Genomic DNA, 21,928 nt, shown 5'->3' on the forward strand with positions numbered 1-21,928 from the left:
AAAATCATGCTCATCCTTCAGTGACAAAATCAGGCATTGCCTCCTTTCAGAGATTCCCCAGCATCCTCCCCAGCAGAGGCCACTGCCCCATGTTCCACTCTCAAGGCACGCAGGGTGGAGGGACTAGAGACCACTGCTCAGCCACACTTCCATGGCTAAGAAGTCATGCAACCAGATTGCTGTTGGACTTTTCTGCTTTGCCCTAGGTAGAAGGGCCTCAAAGGCAGCTAAACCACTGCCTGACCCTTCCATGGGGGCCTATTTCATCTTCAGCAAACATCTCTGGGGGCATTGTGGCCACCTCCCCCCACCCATACACACACACACACATATACGCACACCCACACACACACACACACACACACCAGCTTGTGAGGCAGGAACAGAAAGGTGATTACGTAGGGACTGCGCAATACACTTTGCAATACATTCCATTTGCAAATACTTCTCCATTTGATTGAGTTTTATAATCATCCCCTCAGTGGGCCAGGATTATGATCTGATTTTGCAGATGAGGAAACTGAGGCAAGAAGAGAGGGAGTTGCTTTCATCCAGCAACTCAGGGAGGAGGCAAGACTCGTAAACCAAAGAGGGTCTGGGACACATCTCAGTTAGTTTAGAGGTTTACTCTGCCAAGGTTGAGGATGCACCCAGGAAAAAGACACACAAGTCACAGGAGGATCTGGGGTCCACTCGTTTTTCACAGAGGGTTTTGAGGGCTTCGATATTTAACAGGCAGGAGTGGAAGGAGGAAAGGAAAAAAGACAGGATAGGTAATGAGCTGAGTGGTCACATTCTTGTGAGGCTTTGATTAACCCTCCCTGAATCCACAGGTTCTCTATGAAAGGAGGGGGTAGAGGAACAGTCCATTATTCATTCATTTCATGCACAGTTAATCTACATTTTATATAAGATAAAAGTGAACATAGAGTAGAGGAAGCAGGCATATGTGCATTTTTCTGAGGGTGGGCAGAAGTCTTGTTATTTGTCATGTATCAGTCAAGATAAGTTGCTAATTTGCATTGTCACAGTGAAATTACACAAAGTCTGCCTCAGGGTAAAAAATTCTGGGACCCACAAGGAGTTTCCTTGTGAGCAATTTGTGAAAGAGGCTACCTGGGGAACTTGTTGCCTTTTGTCTTTGCAAATATCTGCTTAGAAGCAAAAACAAAGGCAGGTTTTGGAGTGACTCCGTTTCTAAGCTTAACTATTTCCAGTGAGTTTTGGGGTCCCAAGATTTGATTTTCCTTTCACATTTTCTCCTTGTTCTTCAACAACAACTTTTTTTTTTTTTTTGACAGATTCTTGCTCTGTCGCCAGGCTGGAGTGCAGTGTTGTGATCTCAGCTCACTGCAACCACCACCTCCCGGGTTCAAGCGATTCTCCTGCCTCAGCTTCCCAAGTAGCTGAGACTACAGGCACACACCCCCACGCCCAGCTAATTTTGTATTTTTAGTAGAGACAGCGTTTCACCATGTTGGCCAGCATGGTCTCGATCTCTCGACCTTGTGAAACCCTCCTAGACTCTGCCCTGTGTGTCTCTTTCTTAGGCGATTTTAACCTGTGTTTTTTCCCCGTGATAAACCACAGTCATGCAACAACATTTTTCAGTGAGTTACGTGAATTCCTCTAGTGAATTATAAAATCTAAGGATGGATTTAGGAATCCCCTTAAATTTGCAGTTAGTGTCAAAGGTAAGGGTGCCCTCAGACATTGCAGTTTTGGTAACTCTGGGTACTTCGAATTTAAACAAAAACAAAAACAGACCTACACAAGATCACTTTGCCTGGCATCTGCTCTCTTCCAATGCCCCATGCCCTTTAACCTTCTGACTGATGGCCACTGGATCCAAGCACCGCACCAGTTGACTGGAGGAGGAGACCTGGCTATTAGTTTTGGAGAGTCCACATGGATTCTCCAGCCACCTTACTGCCTCCTGACCTACCGCCTGCACCTCCAACCTTCCAGGTCTCACTCTCAGATGTTACTAGCCTAACTGATGCCTTAGGAGTGACGGTTTCACCTCTGTGCTCGCCAAGGCCATGTGCAATATTATGGAACCTCTAGAAGACTCAAGACACTTTCAGAACCATGTATAAAAATTGCTAATGCTGAAAAGACCTGAATTTGGACAAGATGGTAGAGGAAGTGTTTTCCTCTTTGGTTGGCAACTTATGAGTTTCCTTAGAACTCCTGAAATTACACAAATTGGTAGCCACCCATTCTGACTCTGGAAGTGGTCACTAAGTCACACTGCTTTTCCGGGGTCAGGGGCCACTCTGTGTAGAACAGAAGAGGGTCCCAAAGGGAGGCAAAAACTCCCCAGTTCTCATAGTTCTCAGGCTTGGCGTGGGGGAAACCGTCACTCATGGCCCACTATGCCAATCAGTGATGGGATCAAATCAGGGACCCTCTCCCACTCACGAGTCCTCTGCAAGTCCATGACCTCCTTACATTTGGTGTCCTTGGTGCCTCCCTCCTCTCACCCTAGTCCTGGCCCTGGTGTCCCAGCCTTCCTACTTACCCTCCAATTAGGCCCACTTTTGCCCATCCTGACCCCTGGTTCTGCCCCTGGTCCAGGTCTATCTGGACTTTTGGGCAGGATCATGGTACTTGGTCCCCCACCTTTGACCTGGAGTTCACTCTAAGGCCTTCACCATCCTCCTACATGATTGAATTACTATTCCCATTGGACAGATGCCAGATGCCAGATGCCAGTCTCCAAGGCATAATCCTAGAGGCCCACAGCTGTGCAGGGACAGAAGCCAGGGTCCAACCCAGCTCTGATCAACTTCACTCCAGCCTCTCCATGTCCTGGGCCAGCAGAAGGGTTCTGTTGTGTTTGTGCAATTCCTCAGATGGGGAGGAAATAGGCCTGGGCCAGAATCTCCAGGAACACACACCGATCTGGTCAGGATTTTTCTGACTTGTCCCAAAGGAAATGCTTCTTAGCTTTCATCTCCAAGAAGGAGAACTTTGGCCCTGGTCTCTTCTCACCAAGCTTTTTAAAAGTTAATGTTAGAAGTCTGAGGAAGATGGCAGATAGGAGACAGGGCTAACATGCAGCTCCCACTTGGATGGACAGAACAGCATGTGGAGACCCACATCATGTAATGATGTGCCAAGAACCACCACCGGAATGTACCAGGAAAACTGAAAGAATTCACAGATCCTTTGAAAGAAGTGGCATGCTCCTTGCCAATTCTATGAGACAGGCAAAAAACTGTGAGTTCCCAAAGTGTGAGAGAGGGAAAATCTGCCTCCAAATACACATCTCCCCTGGGGAACCTGAAAATCCAGATTATAGGACAGGGATTTAACCTTACCCATAGCTAAAATTGATTCAGAGAACCATACAAAATATAAAAGTAGAAGCAGAAGTGGGAAGAGTACTGTAGGCATTCCCAGCGTCCAGCTCAAGCCCAGGGCACCATCCCTGGCTGTATCTCACAGGGGCCCTTGGGGAAAGCAGCCAGCAGAATTTGGGAGGGGTCACAGGGTGAAAGAAGCTTCCAGCTGGATTTTCTAATAATTTCTACTGGGCTTGAATTTTCTTGAGCAGAATCCAGGGGGAGAACAGGAACTTCTGCAAATACGAGCCCAGGAGCCACCACTGACACCGTGGGCAGATGGGGAGAGGCAAGGCCTGAAAGCCGTGCTTGCTTTTTCAGTGGAGAAGCTTATGGCCTGGGACAAGGTCTGAGTTCTGCGCACAGGCTGCCTGAATCTAAACTTGGCATTGTTAGTGGGGCACTGCGGGAGCAAGACGAGCCTTGCCAACTGCATGTGATCTGGGTGAGGCCTCTCTCTGCCAGCTGTCCCCCACTTCCCTGGCGAACTATATGGCACAACAGAGGCAGCCATAATCCCCTCTGTAACAAACCCCATTGGCCTTAGGACAATCTGCGTCCCTCACAGTGGCCGCAGCAAGCCCTGCTTAAGGAAAGTCTGAGCTCAGACCCAGCTAACCCTGCCCCCACCTGATGGTATTTCTCTACTTATCCTGGTAGCTGAACACAAAAGACATAAACTCGTGGGAGCTTTATGGCCCTGCCAATCACCTGAGAAACTAGAATACTTACCCTGGCCTACCTAGGGCAAGCTTGTGTCTCCCTTCTACTACCGCAGCTGGTGCTCTCTTGAAAGTCCCACTTCCTGGCTGGAGACCAACCAACTCAGGCCGTCACAGCAACTCATGACAGAATAACCCTATTCCCAGGAAGGAGAAGACAAGAGCTAATACCACTGCCCGCAACATCCTGACTAACCAGAGGCCCTCAGTCTCTCCACATGACAACTTCATAACCAGCATTTGAGAAAACAGCACACTAAAGAAAACTACAACCAATGACTCTCATGGAGTCTACTTCACTCGCCTGTCACCTACACCCGAGTAGGTGCTGGTATCCATAGCTAGGAGACCAGAAGATGATCACATCACAGGACTCTTTGCAGACATTCCCCAGCACCAACCCGAAGCCTGGTATAGCCCTAGTGGGTGACTATACCCAGAAGAGCAATAACAATCACTGCAGTCTGGCTTTCAGGAAGCCCTATTCCTAGGAGAAGGAGAGCACCACATCAAGGAATAACCAGTGAGACAAAAGAACCTGAACAGAAGGAGTTGAGTTTTAGATCTTTCCACTGAAATAGTCTACCCAAATGCGAAGGAACCAGAAAAGTAATTCTGGTAATATGACAAAACACATTTCTATAACACCCCCCAAAGATCACACTGGCTCCCCAGCAATAGATACAAGCCAACAAAAAAATCTCTGAATTGCCATATAAAGAATTCAGAAGGTTGATTATTAAGCTACTCAAGGAGATAGCAGAGAAAGGTGAAAACCAACTTAAAGAAATTTAAAAAAATACAGAATATGGATGAAAATTCTCCAGGGAAATAGATATCACACACACACAAAAAAATCACAACTTCTGGAAATGAAAGATACAACTAAAGAAATACAAAATGCACTGGAAAGTTTCAACAATAGACTAGAAGAAGTAGAAGAAAGAACTTCGGAGCTTGAAGACTCGGCTTTCAAATTAACCCAATCAGACAAAGACAAAGAAAAAAGAATTTTAAAAAACGAGCAAAGCCTCCAAGAAATTTGAGATTATGTTAAATGGCCAAATTTAAGAATAATTGGTGTTGCTGAGGATGAAGAGAAATCTAAAAGTTTGGAAAACTTATTTGAGGGAATAATTGAGGAAAACTTCCTTGGCCTTGCTAGAGATCTAGATATCCAGATACAAGAAGTTCAAAGAGCATCTGGGAAATTCATCACAAAATGATCCTCACCTAGGCACATGTCATCAGGGTATCTAAAGTCAAGAAGAAGGAAATAATCTTAAGAGCTGTGAGACAAAACATAAGGTAACCTGTAAAGGAAAATCTATGAGATTAACAGCTAATTTATCAGCAGAAACCTTACAAGCCAGAAGGGACTGGAGTCCTGTTGTTAGCCTTCTTAAACAAAATAATTGTCAGTCAAGAATTTTGTATCCAACAAAACTAAGCTTCATAAATGAAGGAGAGATAAAGTCTTTTTCAGACAAACAAATGCTGAAAGAATTCGCTACTACCAAGCCAGTACTACAAGAAATGCTAAAAGGAGTTCTAAGTCTCGAAACAAAACCTCGAAATACACCAAAATAGAACCTCCTTACAGCATATTGTTTTATAAGCCTTAGGGCCTATAAAACAGTAACACAATGAAAAGAAACAAGGTATTTAGGCAACAACTTGCCTGATGAATAGAACAGCACTTTATATCTCAATACTAACATTGAATGAAAATGGGCTAAATGGTTCACTTAAAAGGTACAAGGGCCGGGTGCAGTGGCTCACAACTGTAATCCCAGCACCTTGGGAGGCTGAGGCAGGCAGATCACAAGGTCAGGAGATCGAGACCATCCTGGCTAACACGGTGAAACCCCATCTCTACTAAAATACAAAAAAAAAAAAAAATTAGCCAGGTGTGGTGGCGGGTGCCTGTAGTCCCAGCTACTCGGGAGGCTGAGGCAGGAGAATGGCATGAACCCAGAAGGTGGAGCTTGCAGTGAGCCAAGATCGCACCACTGCACTCCAGCCTGGGTGACAGAGAGAGACTCCATCTGAAAAAAAAAAAAAAAAAAAAAGAAAAAGAAAAAAAAAAGGTACATAATGGCAGAATGGTACTGGTATAAAAACAAGCACATAGATCAAGGGAATAGAATAGAGAACCCAGAAATAAAGCCAAATACTTTCAGCTAACTAGTCTTTGACAAAGCAAAGAAAAACATATAGTGTGGAAAGGACACCCTATTCAACAAATGGTGCTAGGATAATTGGCAAGCCACATGTAGAAGAATGAAACAGTATCCTCATACAAAAATCAACTCAAGATGGATCAAAGACTTAAATCTAAAACCTGAAACCATAAAAATTCTAGAAGATAACATCGGAAAAACTCTTCCAGACATTGGCTTAGGCAAAGAATTCATGACCAAGAACCCAAAAATAAATGCAACAAAAACAAAAATAAAGAGATGGGACCTAATTAAAGTAAAAAGCTTCTGCACAGCAAAATAAATAATCAGCAGAGAAAACAGACAACCCTCAATCACAGTAGGAGAAAATATTTGCAAACTATGCATTTGACAAAGGACTGATATCCAGTTTCTACAAGGAACTCAAACAAATCAGCAAGAAAACAAATAATCCCATCAAAAAGTGGGCAAAGGACATGAATAGACAATTCTCAAAAGAAGATACACAAAATGAAATGGCCAAAAAGCATATGAAAAAGTGCTCAGCATCACTAATTATCAGAGAAATTCAAATTAAAACCGCAACAAGTTGCCACCTTACTCCTGCAAGAATGGCCATAATTTAAAAATCAAAAAAGAATAGATGTTGGTGTGAATATGGTGAAAAGGGAAAACTTCTACACTGGTGGTGGGAATGTAAACTAGTACAACCACTATGGAAAACAGTATGGCAACTCCTTAAAAAACTAAAAGTAGAATACCATTTGATCCAGTAATCCCACTACCAGGTATCTACCCAGAGGAGAAAAGTTATTATATAAAAAAGATACTTGCACATGCATGTTTATAGCTGCATAATTTGCAGCTGAAAAAATATGGAACCAACCTAAATGCTCATCAGCCAACAAGCGGATAAAGAAAATGTGTGTATAGATACACACACACACACACACACACACATATGTATATGCCATGGAATATTACTCAGCCATAAAAAGGAAGGAAATAATGGCTTCCGTAGCAACCTGGATGAAGTTAGACACCATTATTCTAAGTGAAGTAACTCAGGAATGGAAAACGAAATATTGTATGTTCTCATTTATTAGTAGGAGCTAAGCTATGAAGACACAAAGGCATAAGAAGGATACAGTGGGCTGGGTGTGGTGGCTCACACCTGTAATCTCAGCACTTTGGGAGGCCAAGGCAGGTGGATCACTTGAGGTCAGGAGTTCAAGACCAGCCTGGCCAAAATGGTGAAACCCCACCTCTACTAAAAATACAAAAAATTAGCTAGGCATAGTGGCGGGCACCTGTATTCCCAGCTACTCGGAGGCTGAGGTGGGAGGATGGCTTGAGCCCAGGGGTTTGAAGCTGTAGTGAGCTATGACTGTGCCACTGCTCTCCAGCCTGGGCTACAGAGCGAGACTCTGTATCAAAAACATAACGGAAAACATAACCTCAGAAGCATTACAACAAATATGCAATAAGCATCCACCAGCATGAGTGGGAGACTGTGCTAATGCTGATGGCATGTGTGGGAGTAAGGCAGGCATCTGAGGAATGTGCGGGCACGGAAGGACGGGGGGTAATCTGGAGAGCCCCAAGGTCAGTCAGTGGCAGGTCTTTCTTGAGCTCAGAGAGGTTAGGTAGCTAGTTCAGATCAGACAGAAAAACAGGGGCAGAGCCTGGATTTGCACCCAGGCTTGAGTCTGGCTTCTCTCTCCCTCCTGCTGTGCCCTTAAACTGCAGAGATGGAGGGGGAAGCGGCTTAGATGAGTTCATAAAACTCCCCAGGCTCAACTCTGGTTCTGACTGCCTGAGACATGGGCAGCTGACACAGCAGACCCCGAATCCTGAGGATGTGAGGCAGGTGGGTTGGATGAGAGGGACCCGGATGTTTCATCTGGGGCTGCTCCTCTAAGTGCAGCAGCAAAGAGGGTGGGCCTGGACTGCAGGTGGTGCTGGGGAGCAGCGTGTTTGCTGTGCTTGATCATGAGCTGCTGGGAAGTTGTGACTTTCACTTTCCCTTTCGAATTCCTGGGTATATCTGGGAGGCTGGAGGACGTGTCTTGTTATTACACAGATGCACAGCTGGACGTGGGATCCACACAGCTCAGAACAGTTGGATCTTGCTCAGTCTCTGTCAGAGGAAGATCCCTTGGTAAGTTGGGGATGGTGTGACCTGCCCCCTTCTCCTTATTCTCACAATAGCTCTATAAGGGAAGGATCATTCAGCTTTTGTATATGAGTTCGGAGAGTTTATGTAATTGGTTCAGATCAGACAGGAAAGCAGCAGCCGAGCCGGGATTTGCACCAAGGCTTGAGTCTGATTGCTCCCTCCCTCCTGCTGTGCCCTTAAACTGTAGAGAGAGGTGACGAAAACAGCTCAGATGGGTTCACAAAGCTCCCTGGGCTCAGCTCTGGTTCTGACAGCCTCAGACACAGCCAGCTGACCCCAGAAGAAAGGTGAGTGTTGGGGGTGCCCACATCTTTGGGAAATTTGAAGGAATCAAAGAAGGTGGAGGAGGGGAGGTGACCTGGAGCCCGGCATGTCCTTGTGGCCTGGCCACACCCAGGCTGGCCAGAGGACGCTGCTGCTGAGGCCCAATGGGAACAACAGATTTCTTTTGAGATACAAGGAACTCAGAGGTTGTCTCACTCACCCTGAGTCTGAGCACCTACTTGTGCCAGGCCCTGTGGGGAAACTGAGGCCCTGGGAGGGGAATGTCTTGCCAGGGTCCCGTGTCAGGAGGCTGAGCAGGTAAATTATAGGACTTCACGTCTCTGGCCCTCACCTCTGTCCCTCTGTTCAGACTTCTGGGGTCATGGAGAAGAAACAGGCTGTGCTGTGTCCCTGACGGGAAACATGGCTGAGACAGGGGAGTGAGAAGGTCACACTGCAGAATGGTGCCTATGGCATGATGCCAGCTTTGCAATCATGAGATTCAAAAGCCACACTGTGGAACTGTGAGTATAACTACAGAAGTGAGAGCTTAGATCTCTGTGTTCATAGAAGGAGAATCAAACCTGGAAACTTTTGGATTATTAAAATCACACATTTTTGCTTCAATATTAGAGTCACAAGGCCAGATGTTGGCCTCCCCTCTGCCCTCCAAGAGCTGTATGACTCTGGGCAAGTCACCTCCCCACCCAGCCTAAGATTCTTTCCCCTCTCGAAAACCTGATAGAGCTGCCAAAAGTACATGAAATCAGGGGGTAATTTCTGTGAAATCTGAGTCATGGTCTTATTTGTTATTCACCAAAAAGAGATGCCCATCAAGATAGAAAGAAAAATTAAATTCAATTCCTTAACTGAAAGTGAAACTGAAGCTGGGCTGTGTCATCCAGAGGCTGGTTGCTTTTAGTTCAAGTAATGTCTCCTGCACCTGGGATTTCAGCCCGGCTGTGCCAGGGAGGGCGGAGGGCATCCCGGTCAGTCATAGGGGACGCAGCTGGGAACACAACAGGGTCCCCGTTGAATGTTCAGAGTCTAAAGGGGAGACAGAGGGCCAAAGAGCCACACACAGGTAGAGCTGCCTCCGGAAAGCAGAGTGGTCAGGGATCCTGGGGAGGGTTGGGGGCCGCCGCAGGGACCAGGCAGCTTTGGCTGGGTCTCTGAGGACAGGTGACTTGCACATGGTGGGGACAGTGGCGGAGGCATTCCAGGGCAAGGGAGCAGCTGAGTGAAGTCCTGAGGCTGGGGATGGGGATGGGAGGAGTAGATGGGCTCCAGGAGGCACCGAAGCAGGGCATCAGTGGGTGCCTGGACCCAAGGTGACTGTGGTGGCAGGAAGCAGTGAGGAAGGTGGGAGCCAGAGCATCAGAGGGCCTGTGTGCCCTGCTATGGGGTTTGAACTTGACCTTGGCTTTTCACTGAAGATTCCTCAGAAGGGTGCAGTGCCATGGCTGAGGCCTCTAATTCAGTGCTGTGAGAGGCAGAGGCGGGAGGATCACATGATGCTAGGAGTTCAAGACAGCTTGGGCAACACAGGAGATGCTGTCTCTCTGAAATTAAAAATTAACAAATTAGTCCTGCATGGTGGCGTGTGCCTGTAGTCCCAGCTACTCGGAAGGCTGAGGCAGGAGGATCACTTGAGCCCAGGGGCTCTAGGCTACAGCGAGCTATGATAGCCCCAAAGCACTCCAGACTGGGTGACAGAGCAAGACAGTTTCTCAAAAATAAAATGAAAATGACGATTTCTCAGGAAATCATTTCGACTCCTCTTTCCCTGCCCAAGGAGGATGCCCCACAACCACTTGGAGGGAGATGCTTTGCTGAGAGTCTCTGTCCTCTGCATCTGGAGAGCTTGGCTCAGAGCTGAGGTGGGAGGGAGGGCTCCCCTTCCAGGTCACTCAGTTGGGCACCGGAATTGACCAACCTGCAGGCTCACCCATGGAGTACACACTGTGTCCTAGTCAGGCCTGAGGGGCAGTATCCAGCCTCGACCCCCAGCAGAGGCTCCGGACAAGGGTGGGAGCCAGGCCAACAATGAGTCAGGAGGATGGGATCCTGGATGCAGCTCCTCACAAGTATTGGGCGTGTCCGAGGCCCCAGCTCTCTCTGCTCCTCTGCTCCCTCCTGGTCCTCCTGGTTCTCGTGGCTCATGAGATGGCATTGAGACAGTTCCCCTGGCCTAGGGGGTCACAGAGTGAACAAAGCAGGAAGAAGGGGAAGGGAAGCCCCCCTCCTGTCACCCCTGTCCCTTACAGCAAGAAGTGTCCAGATGCCCCTCTGCATATTCCCCTGGTGAATGCTGCCCAGGACTGGGTCCTCCTTTTACTCTTGCTGCGTAGGGGCCCTAGAAGACAGATATCTGGATGCCTCAACCCTGAAACAGAGGTGGGAAGTGGAAAGGGGGAAGTGAGTGGCTTTTGAGGAGGGGGCTTTTTTGTGAGAGCTGGAGGATGGAACCTCATCAGGGGGCCCGGGAACCACTGAGCTGTTAAAATAAAGTCTGCAAACAAAGACCAGCTGCTGGAAGTGGGTGTGCCAGGGAGTGCGCAGAGACACACGGTGAGAAAAGAACAATGGTGATTTTGGAGCCGCCCCTAACTGTGACGGGCCTGAAGCGGTGTTATTATTATTTAGAGTATCATTATTAGTCATTTTCGTCTTGTTTGTACACTCCCTCCATCTGTCCTCTCCACCTTTTCCTAATATTCTATCACCAGTTTTGTGTCCTTCATTAGCAACTTTGTAGCTGTAAACAATTTACTTACAACTTTCTTTCTTATACTTTCAGTTTTACCTAGTATTTCTTGATTCCCCTCTTTAAAAGACGACAATATTAATCCTCCTTCTCCTTCGTTCAGTGCTTCCCATCCCAACTGCTACCTTTGTGCTTTAAAGTTTGTACTAATCGGTAACAAGTATATTTAGTTCTCATATTTATATGCTCTGTTCTGTTCTCAAAGTTAAAAATCAAACATGGGTGTTTGCATTTTGTGATGTTTTAAATAGTATTTACTGTGGAGCTGAGCTGTACGCCATGTTTGCACATACTTTGTGGCACAGCTTTACTTTCTCCTGATGTTTCTAATTGCCTTTGTTTTTATTTTTCTCCTTTGTACTGCTTGCCTTCATCATTTCCTCAGTTTCTCTCAAACTGTGAATCCTTTGAGGTATTCTATCGAGTCCCCTTTTCCCACAGAACCATTCCCTTTTTATTCCATCCAGGACTGGTTGTTCTGTAGGCCTACTGCATGCCCCACCGTGATCCTCAGATTCCCTTCTCTCTGGGTTGATTTTCCTGTTTTCTGGATCCCATGTCTTTTTCTTTCATGGTTATCCCCAGCTGCCCTCTATGGATGCACAACACACACACACACACACACACACACACACACCCTTTCTTCCTTCCTGCCGGCTCATTCTCAAGCAGCTTTCTTAGAACACCCTGTGACCCTGTGCCTGGTAACTTTTCTATTCCCCATATAGCTCCTTTTTCTCTGTCATCTTTTTGGTTTATTTTCTGGGGGATTTCCGTGACTTTCTTTCACATGGTCTCTCTAGACTTGTTTATTTGATCATCACCTTTCAGTTTCCAGAAAATCTTTTTTTTGTTTGTTTCGTTGATTTTTCTTCTTTTCTGTATATCTTGTTTTAAGTTTATGAATAAAATATTTTTTAATCTCCCCGAGGACATGAGTTTGAGATTTAAAAAATTACTTGTTTGTTCTGGACTCCTTTTGTATTTGGTCATCTTGGTCTGTTTCCCCACTTTCACCTTTCTCCAATTTCTAATCCTAGATCTATTCATATTGAACGGGGGGCAGGTCTACTGGCAGTCTTCCCTGTAGGGTGATTGAATGGGAACCCACTGAAGTGTCAGAATACAAAGATGTTATTTCTGGGGCATATTGCTTCAGTCATGAACTCTCTGATTTTTTTCACTGGTGTAGACTCAAGGCTGGCATGAATCCCATATGGCATGCGGGCCTGGTGAACTCCTCCCCTCTCTGAGGCTCTGCCTAGTAGACCACTCTGCCTGGCTGGATGCCCTCTCGGCATTGCTGTGGTTCACAGCTCCCTTCACCCCTCTTTATTCAGTTGTCATTTCTTCAGCCAGTTCTGTTTTCCAACATCTGTTGACGTCTCTGATCTCCTGTTGCCCTCATTTAAATTTTCACTGGCAGCAGAGGGTGCAGAGGCAGTGCATGAGTTCTTGAGTCCATCTGTCTGGGTGGGAACCCAGTCTTTACTGTGTAGTAGATTCTGAGCTTGGGCAAGTCACTGAACATCTGTTTCAGTTTTCTTACCTGGAAATGGAAATACTGATGGTACACACTTCCTAGGTTCTTGGAAGAGTTCTGTGAGTTACTATTTACAAAATTTAGAGCAATTAGTGGTGCAAAATCCACCAGTGTTTGCCCACATTAATATTAAGTGCCATTATACCTGTAAGTGCCTTGACTATGGCTGCAGTTTGATCTCAGGAGGGGAGGTTGATAAATACTCTTCTGTCTTCTTAAAACAGTGCCTAAAGATGATTAATATGATTAACATTTGCTATTTTCCCTCACCTCCCAAGGTAAGATAATCAGGAGCAGAATGTGAAGAACTTTCCTCTATATAAAGATCAGCATTTATTCAGGCCAGGTGTGGTGGCTCATGTTTGTAATCCAGCACTTTAGAGGGCAGGGTGGGAGGATCCCCTAAGGCCAGGATTTTGCCACCAGCCTGGGCTGCATACTAGGAGCGAGACCTTGTCTCAAGGAATAAAGGTGTTTTGTTTTGTTTTGTTTTGTTTTGTTTTGTTTTCCTGAAGAAAAGACTACTGAGAGCCAGTAAGACTGAAAGAATGGGCATCTTCATATCCTGTTAGTTTGAGTGTGAATTGGTACAGTTTGCATACAGAGTGGCTCTAGGTATAAAAACTTTTGAGATGTTAATAGCTTTTGACCTAGTCATTCTACTCTTACAAATATCTTAAGGAAATAATCTCAAATGTGAGCAGTTTTACGTGAAGGAGGATATCTTAGTAGCATAATTTATGAAGAATTAGAAACACCCTAAGGTCCATCAGCTAGGGGAGGACAGCAGAGAGGACAGGAGAGCATCAGGAGGTCTCGGCAGCCACAGCAGGGGCTGGGCTGGCATCTGGCAGGATCCAGGTCTTTGTGGGACAAAGAATCTTAGAGATGCAACAGGAACACAGGCTGGCCACTGCAGCACCAGTGAATTCACCAAGACGAAGAGTTGAGCAGAGTGCAAGACATGGATTTGCAATGAGGAGTCATTTACCATGCGCGTGTATACATGACTCAGTATTGTATATTTAAGGGAGTAGAGCACAGTCATTGAAGACATGGGATTGAAGCAGAAGTCCTGGCTCTAGCACTATTGTAAAAATACCGGCAAGTTCCCTAACTTTTGTGGATTCCTCTGTGTTCGAATGGGAAAGTGGTACCCATCTCCTGGCCTGTGTGTGGTCATTGAATGAGACACATGTAAGAGGCCCTGCACATCACTCAAATACACACTGGCTATCACCAGCTAGTTATCACACATGTTCCCAGGCCCAGGTCATTGTCAGAATGTTCCTTCCCATCTCTATTCCTGTGTATAGACTCTGTAGTTTCTGTAATGGTCAGATGGCTGCCCCTCCTCTGATTATCTTCTCCTCATACCCCTACAGGAGAAGAGGACCCTGCCTTGGTGTGAGAGTGAGGGAAGAGGAAGCTGGAGCGGGGTGGGTTTCTGTAAATACTAGCTGGCAGGGCCCCAGGAGATAGAGAAACACTCTGGACATTTGCTGCTACCACAGAGGGATCTGCAAAGACCCAGCCCCTCCAGCCTCCCTCTGAACACAGGTGGCTCACATTCGATTCCACAATTTGTTTTCTCCTTCTGAAGGGTTAAGAAAAACATTCCGGTCTGGACAGTGACTGGAGAGCTCCAAGGAAAGCCCCTCGGTAACCCGGCTGCTGGCACCATGAACCCAGGTAGGCTCGCTTCCTCTTCCCTGGCTAGTTCCTACTCAAACCTAGAATGGAGGGTGGCACCTCCACAGCTGAGTGAGCCCCAGAGGACCCTAGATGGAGAAGGAGGCCGATGAATCTGCCCAGAGCTCAAGAGGGGTCACATGGAGTCCCCCGACTTAGGGGTCTGTGGGGGCATCTGCATCCTGACCTCTCTTCGGGGGGGCACGGCCCAGGTGCCAACTTCCTCCCTACCCTGGCACCCAGCAAATGACTCAAGTGGAGCAGGACAGCCATGAGGAAGTGGAACGAGCAGGGGAGGGGAGTGGGGGAAGAACAAGGTCCAGGAGGAGGGGAGGGGTGGGAGAGGAGGTTGACCTGCAGCCCTGATCTCTTATTTACCGCTCTGCTCCCTGCTGACCCTGGGTTGTTTCCAGCAGAGGCTGGTCCCCTCCCTCCAGCTCTTGCCCTGCACCAGCCCCTGTGTTCTGAGTGGCCCTGTGGGAATGTATCATGCTTGACCCAGCTTCCAACTTAAATGGACCCTGGTCTGGCCTTTGCCACGTCCCTTTTGTGTGACCTGGAGCTCCTTACCTCCCCTCTTGTGTACCATGAGAATAATATTTCCCCATGTTGTCATGAAGATCAAATATTACAAGGGTACCTGGCCTGGCCAAAGCCTGCCACACAGTAGGGCCTCCCTAAGAATTAGTTTCCATCCCCTCTGTCTTCTCTATCTATCCCCTGTTGATTCCAGGTGGAAGCCACCCAGTCCCCCCAGCTATGTTAGGGCACCCACCCTGCACTGCCCATCACAAGCACCTGCTGACCAGGGATGACTGCCTCAGGCAGGGCCTCATTCCCATGATCTCAGATACCCCTTGTCAAAGAAAAATCTGAGGCACAGTAACATTTATTTGAATAAGAAGGAATTCATGAATTGAGAAAACCAAACTGGAGGAGGTTTCATGTTACGATGAAAAAGTGTCGGAGATTGGCCGGGTGCGGTGGCTCACGACTGTAATCCCAGCATTCTGGGAGGCCGAGGCGGGCAGATCACGAGGTCAGGAGATCGAGACCATCCTGGCTAACACGGTGAAACCCCGTCTCTACTAAAAATACAAAAAAAAAAAAAAAAAAAAAAAAAAAAAAAAAAGTGTCGGAGACAAGTATTTATTGAGTAAATATGAAACTGCAATAAGGACATTATTTGATTGGTTGCAGTTACAAAACTGCCTGTTTTGATTTACCTTTTTGGAAAATTCCTGGTCACATTGGTGCTGGTGGGTTTAGGAAGGTCTCCGAATCTAGGTGAGACCAGACCTTAGCCTTGTCCAGGTTTTTGACTCCATTGAGAGAAAAAATTTGAGTCAAAGAAAAAGCAAATCAGCTGCAAAGCAGAAGCACAGGCTCAGGGATGGGAGTGCAGGTGGACTAGAAGAGCCAGTCGGGCCCAGTGGGGTTTGGGGTTTCTGTCTTTGATGGTTTATTAAATTAAGGGGTTGGAGTCTGGGGAGGACTCTCTTGCTGGCTTGTGGAGGCTGCCTTTGCACTGTGTCCTCACACAGCCTTCTTCTGTCTCATTCTTTTCTTACAATAGGACACTAGCCCTCTAAATAGAATTAGAGCCCTACCCTTGTGATCTCATTCAGTCTTAAAGGCCAGATCTCCTTAAAGGCCAGATCTCCAAATGTAGTCACCTGAGTTTAGGGCTTCAGCATATGAATTTTGGGGGCACACAATTCCCTCTATAGCACTAATGACTCCATCAAACATGTCCTACATCACAGCTGTCCAGGAAAATTAACATGTAGTCATCTCTTAGGCAATGGCTGTTATGCTCCCCTACACTATCATCCAACCTTATCCTTTCTTCATTCCAACTAGAGAGCAGCATCTTTATTGAGGATGCCATTAAGCATTTCCAGGAAAAAGTGAGCACACAGAATCTGCTACTCCTGCTGACTGATGATGAGGCCTGGAACAGATTCGTGGCTGCTGCTGAACTAACCAGGTAACCTCCATGGGGTTACCTCCATTGGGCGCCCCAGCGATGCCACCCAGCTCTCCCCTGGGCTGGTTTTCCCTGACAGGCACACCTCCTCCAGGCAGCCCCCTCTGCTGGGCTTGAGGATGAACTTCTCGGCACTCCAGGAGGAATATTTCCTCCATGTCCTTCGCTGGCAGTGAGTAGCCTCAGGCTGAGGGGAGAGGAAGCCCACAGGGACAGGGTCATTTCTGCCATCTGCTGGTGATGGGAACTTTGCCAGTTACTTTCTCACTTTCAGCCTTTCTTCATCCATGGAGTCTTACTGTGAGAAAAATGAGATCATGCATGTAAAGTGCTTAGCATAATGACTGACACATAGTAGGTGCAAGTTAACGTTAACATCTTACAAGCTCGGTGGAAACAGAACCAAGGTTAAGGGTCTTCTTCTTGAAGATGGGAGCCCAGCAGGACTTGACCTTTGGGACAAGTCAGAAAAATCCTGACCTAACCAATGTGTGTTCCTGGGGATGCTGGCTGGGGCCCTTTTTCTCATCTGAGGAATTCCACAAACACGGCAGGACCCTTCTGCTGGTCCAGGATGTTGAGAGGCTGGAGTGGAGTTGCACACCACTGGGTCTCTTTCCGGCTCTGTCCGTGTCCAGTCCCTGGGCTCTGGGCTTATGTCGTGGAGACTGGGAACTGTCATCTGTCCAATAGGAATAGCAACTCAATGTGATAGGAGTGTGGTGAAGGCCTTAGAGTCAACTCCAGGTCAAAGGTGGGGAACCAAGACCAAGATCCTGCCCAAAGGCCCAGGAAGACGGGAGCCAGGGGTCAGGATGGAGCGAGAGTCAGCCTTCATTGTAGAACAAGTAGGAAGTTTGGGGCACCAGGGCTGGGACCAGCGTGTGGCAAGAGAGGCAACAAGGGCTTGAAATTTAAGGAGGTCATGAACTTGCGGAGGACATGTGAGTGGGAGAGGGATATTTCTTCCCTGTCTGGATGATCCCAACACTCATGGGCATACGGGGTCATGGTTGCCTGTGTCTCTCGCACCATGCCTGGGAACTGGCAAGTTCTGGGCTACCCTTTGAGAACTTCTTCTCTTCTACACAGAGAAGCTCCTTACCATGGTATGCCTTAGTGACCATTTCCAAAGTAGAATGAGTTGCTGTCAATTTGTGTAATTTCAGGGGTACTGAGCAGACTCACAAGTCCCCAACCAAGGAGGAAAACACTTCCTCTACCATGTTGTCCAACTTCAGATCTTTTCAGCACTAGCAATTTATATAGATGGTTCTGAAAGTGTCTTGAGTCTTCTAGAGTTCCATAAAATTGCACATGGCCTTGGTGTGCACACAGGTGAAGCAGTCACTGCTAAGGCATCAGTTAGGCTGGTGACACCTGCGAGTGAGACCTGGAAGGTTGGGGGTGCAGGTGGTAGGTCAGGAGGCGATAAGGTGGCTGGAGAGTCCATGTGGAGCCAGAATGAATAGCCAGATCTCCCACTCCAGTCAACCGGGGCAGTGGCCGGACCCAGTAGCCTTCAGCCAGGTGAAACGGCACAAGGCATTGGAAGGGAGCAGATGCCAGGCAAAGTGATCTCCTGTCTCTCCGGGGTTTTGTTTTTGTTTGAATTCAAAGTACTCAGAGATAGCCAGACTGCAATGTCTGAGGGCACCCTTACCTTTGACACCACCTGCAAATTTATGGGGATTCCTAAAATCCTCCTTAGATTTTATAATTCACTAGAAGGACTCACATAACTCACTGAAAACTGCTATTGCACCATTGTGGTTGATCACACAGAAAGAACACAGATTAAAATCAGCCTAAGGAAGAGACACACAAGGTAGAGTTTGGGAGGGTTTCAGGTGTGAAGCTTCATTGTCCTCAGGATGCTGTGTTCTCCTGTGTCAATGTGGGACAAAACACACAGGGTGCTGCCAACCAGGGAAGCTCACCCGGTTAAGGAAAAATTTCTGTGAATCACATTAAATCAGGAAGGAAGCCTTTATTCAGGATTGTTCTTACAGGGGAGGGAGACTGAGCCCAGCTCCAAATACAGTAAAGACAGAGGGGGAGTCACAGCCAACACCAGGCTGAGGGGTGGGAGATGGAACAGGACTGACAGGAGACACCAGAGTGGGGGGTTTGTGCTAAACTGGCCTAACAGGATTCTCCCTAAAGGCAGGTCAGACACTCATCCATCAATGGTGGGAGTGAGGAGCATGATCAGATAGCAAAGTGTGATCAGACAGCAAGCGGGGAGGACCCTCCCTAAACTGACTTGGGGCGATTCTTGCTGAGCGGGGCGGTGCAGGACCAGAAAGCAGTGGGTCGGTGTGGAAGGCCAAGGTCGGCGCCTAGTGGAGAAGAGGCTCAGAAGAGCCCAACTGGAGTTTGGTCAAACAGAAAGTCTTTCTCAACCCATGCCTTAGTGTTCAGAGCATTTGCTGGGGCTGGATGACAAGCTGCCCTCATGGCTGACCTGGAGTCTCCAGCACCTCCCTGAGGTCTAACCCCTTTAGTACACATGTCCTCTGTAGGTCAGAAAAGACACCAAATAGCGCCAAGCTCCATCATCCATCGCATTGCTATACGGTCCCATGGCCAAATCACCAGGCAAAGAAAGATGTTCCTACCAGGCGGGACATTCCAGGAGCCTGGAGATCACTTCCCAGGAGCCGCGGACAAAGGGAAGGCCTCTCTTTGGGTAAAGTGCATGCTTCACTTTGCAGCCATCCTGGGAGTAAAGTCTCTTTGTCCCACTCTCACTGCTCTTTGTTCATCTGCAGAGTTTCCCCTCTCCAAACACTTTGGCAGTCGCGGTGCTGACCTGCCCTTGAGTCAGGAGGCATCTTTATCAAACACCTGCCATGAAAGAGCATCTGAGATGCCTTTAAGATATTTATTTCCATATGGAATAAGTACTGAGGAGTATCTATGATGAACATAACGTGTTTGAGTTTGAAAGGAAATTCTCTTCATTTGTAAAATTTGTTTCTATTTGATTGATAGTGGAAGCTCTGCAATTTACACAGGATAGAGATCGTGTGCAGCTCATTTCACAGACAGGGAAACTGCATTTCTTAATCCTTTAACCTTTCCTTGTGCAGGGATGAGGCAGATGAGTTCCACAAAGCTCTGAACAAGCTTGCAAGACACGTAATCATGAAGGACAAAAACTGGCATGATAAAGACCAGCAGCACAGGAAGTGGTTTTTGAAAGAGTTTCCTCACTTGAAAAGGGAGCTTCAGGATCACATAATAAGGCTCCATGTCCTTGCAGACGGGGTTGAGCAGGTCCACAGAGGCACCACCATCACCAACGTGGTGTCCAGCACTGCCGGTGTTATCTCTGACATCTTGACCCTCATCGGCATCGGTCTGGCACCCTTCACAGAAGGAATCAGTCTTGGGCTCTCGGAAACTGGGATGGGGATGGGAATAGCGGCCGCTGTGACCGGGATTGCCAGCAATGCTGTGGAACAAGCAAAGAAATTGTGGGCACAAGCCCAAGCCGGCAACTTAGACCAAAGAGACCCTGACATAGCGAAGGTAATAAAGGAATTTATGGGTGAGAACACACCCAACTTTCTTTCCTTAATTGACAATTCTTACCAAGTCATACAAGGCATTGGGAAGGACATCCGTGCCATCAGACAAGCTAGATCCAACTCTCAATTGGAACCATCTGCCACACCCCTTGAGATCATTGGGCAAATCTCAGCTGAAAGCGATGAAGAAGTGGGGAGAGTTACTGAAAGCCCCACCCTGGAAATGAGCAGAGGAACCAAGATTGTGGGTGTGGCCACTGGAGGCATCTTGCTTGTGCTGGACGTGGTCAACCTTGTGTATGAGTCAAAGCACTTGCATGAGGGGGCAAAGTCAGAGTCAGCTGAGGAGCTGAAGAAGCGGGCTCAGGAGCTGGAGGGGAAGCTCAACATTCTCACCAAGATCCATGAGATTCTACAGGTGGACCAAGAACTGTGACCCCAGAGCAGGGCAGCCACCAGGGGAAGTGTGCCAGGCACAGGCCAGGACAAAATGCAAACTTTTTTTTTTTTTGAGATGGAGTCTCACTCTGTCGCCAGGCTGGAGTACAGTGGTACGATCTCGGCTCACTGCAACCTCCGCCTCCCAGGTTCAAGCCATTCTCCTGCCTCAGCCTCCTGAGTAGCTGGGACTACAGGTGAGCAACACCACACCCGGCTAATGTTTGTATTTTTAGTAGAGATGGGGTTTCACCATGTTGGCCAGGATGGTCTCGATCTCTTGACCTCATGCTCCACCCTCCTCGGCCTCTCAAAGTGTTGGGATTACAGGCGTTAGCCACCATGCCGGCCAAAATACAAACATTGTATTAGGTGGATAAACAGGGTGAGGTAAAGTTTATGGAACTGAGTGTTAGGGACTTTGGCATGTCTGTAGCTGAGCACAGCAGGGGAGGGGTTAATGCAGATGGCAAGTGCGCCAAGGAGAAGGCAGGAATGCTGGGGCCTGGAATAAGGGAAGAGAGGGGACTGGAGAGTGTGGGGAATGGGAAGAAGCAGTTTACTTTAGACTAAAGAATATATTGGGGGAGGAATAGAGGGAGACGTGCAGGAGCCAGCAATGAGAAGGCCAGGAAAAGAAAGAGCTGAAAATGCAGAAAGCCAAAGAGTTAGAACTGTTGGATACAGGAGAAGAAAGATTGGCTCCACTATCGACCTGCCCCAAGATTTGATGTCCTTCCAAGAATGAAGTTTTTCCCTGCTGATGGTCTCTCACTCTGTCTTTCCAGCATCCACTCTCACTTGTCCTTGTGGGGGCGTGTCTCAGTCAGCCAGTGGCTTCTTGATGATGGTGGTTGGGGTGGTTGTCGTGTGACGGGTCCCCTCCAGGTTACTAAATGGTGTAAGTCCCCTGCTTGAACCCTGAAAGGCAGGTGGTGGGCCATGGCCATGGTCCCCAGCTGAGGAGCAGGTGTCCCTGAGAACCCAAACTTCCCAGAGAGTATCTGAGAACCAACCAATGAAAATAGTCCCATCGCTCTCACCCAGTAAGTAAACAGTCAGAAAATTAGCATGAAAGCAGTTTAGCATTGGGAGGAAGCGCAGATCTCTAGAGCTGTCCTGAGACCGCCCAGGAGTGCCCTGTGTGTAAGTCCTAATAAACTCACCTACTCACCAAGCTGGACTTGTTCGAGTCATTCTTTGGTCTTGCAGCCCTTCCAAGCTTTGGGGGCCATCAGTCTCAAGTTTTTCTCTTAACAGTGGT

General features: G+C 47.6%; 1 protein-coding gene across 5 annotated transcripts; it reads left to right on the forward strand.

The window, feature by feature from the left end:
- The first annotated feature begins 8,161 nt into the window (after positions 1-8,161).
- On the forward strand, positions 8,162-21,841 carry LOC129467989 (apolipoprotein L2-like). Of its 5 annotated transcripts, XM_063623781.1 has the most exons (6): positions 8,279-8,416; positions 10,672-10,796; positions 14,394-14,447; positions 14,612-14,700; positions 16,564-16,690; positions 19,786-21,841. In XM_063623781.1, the coding sequence occupies exons 1-6, from the start codon at positions 8,339-8,341 to the stop codon at positions 20,660-20,662; spliced, it is 1,350 nt and encodes a 449-aa protein (XP_063479851.1). In that variant the 5' UTR covers positions 8,279-8,338; the 3' UTR covers positions 20,663-21,841. The 5 variants fall into 5 exon arrangements, with proteins under 5 accessions (XP_055108930.2, XP_055108929.2, XP_063479851.1 ...); XM_055252954.2 differs by lacking the exon at positions 10,672-10,796 and having other exon boundaries at positions 8,277-8,416; XM_063623782.1 differs by lacking the exons at positions 10,672-10,796; positions 14,394-14,447 and adding an exon at positions 9,069-9,222 and having other exon boundaries at positions 8,330-8,721.
- Positions 21,842-21,928: the final 87 nt, after the last annotated feature.

Source organism: Symphalangus syndactylus, chromosome 18, assembly GCF_028878055.3.
Source record: "Symphalangus syndactylus isolate Jambi chromosome 18, NHGRI_mSymSyn1-v2.1_pri, whole genome shotgun sequence".
NCBI classification, from domain to species: domain Eukaryota; kingdom Metazoa; phylum Chordata; class Mammalia; order Primates; family Hylobatidae; genus Symphalangus; species Symphalangus syndactylus.

Excerpts from the sequence above, each read along its gene's own strand:
- LOC129467989 (XM_063623781.1), top strand. The coding sequence starts at position 8,339 with ATGCACAGCTGGACGTGGGATCCACACAGCTCAGAACAGTTGGATCTT. Across the intron at positions 14,448-14,611 it reads GAAGAGGAAGCTGGAGCGGG|GGTTAAGAAAAACATTCCGG; the intron begins GTGGGTTTCTGT and ends CTCCTTCTGAAG. Across the intron at positions 14,701-16,563 it reads TGCTGGCACCATGAACCCAG|AGAGCAGCATCTTTATTGAG; the intron begins GTAGGCTCGCTT and ends CATTCCAACTAG.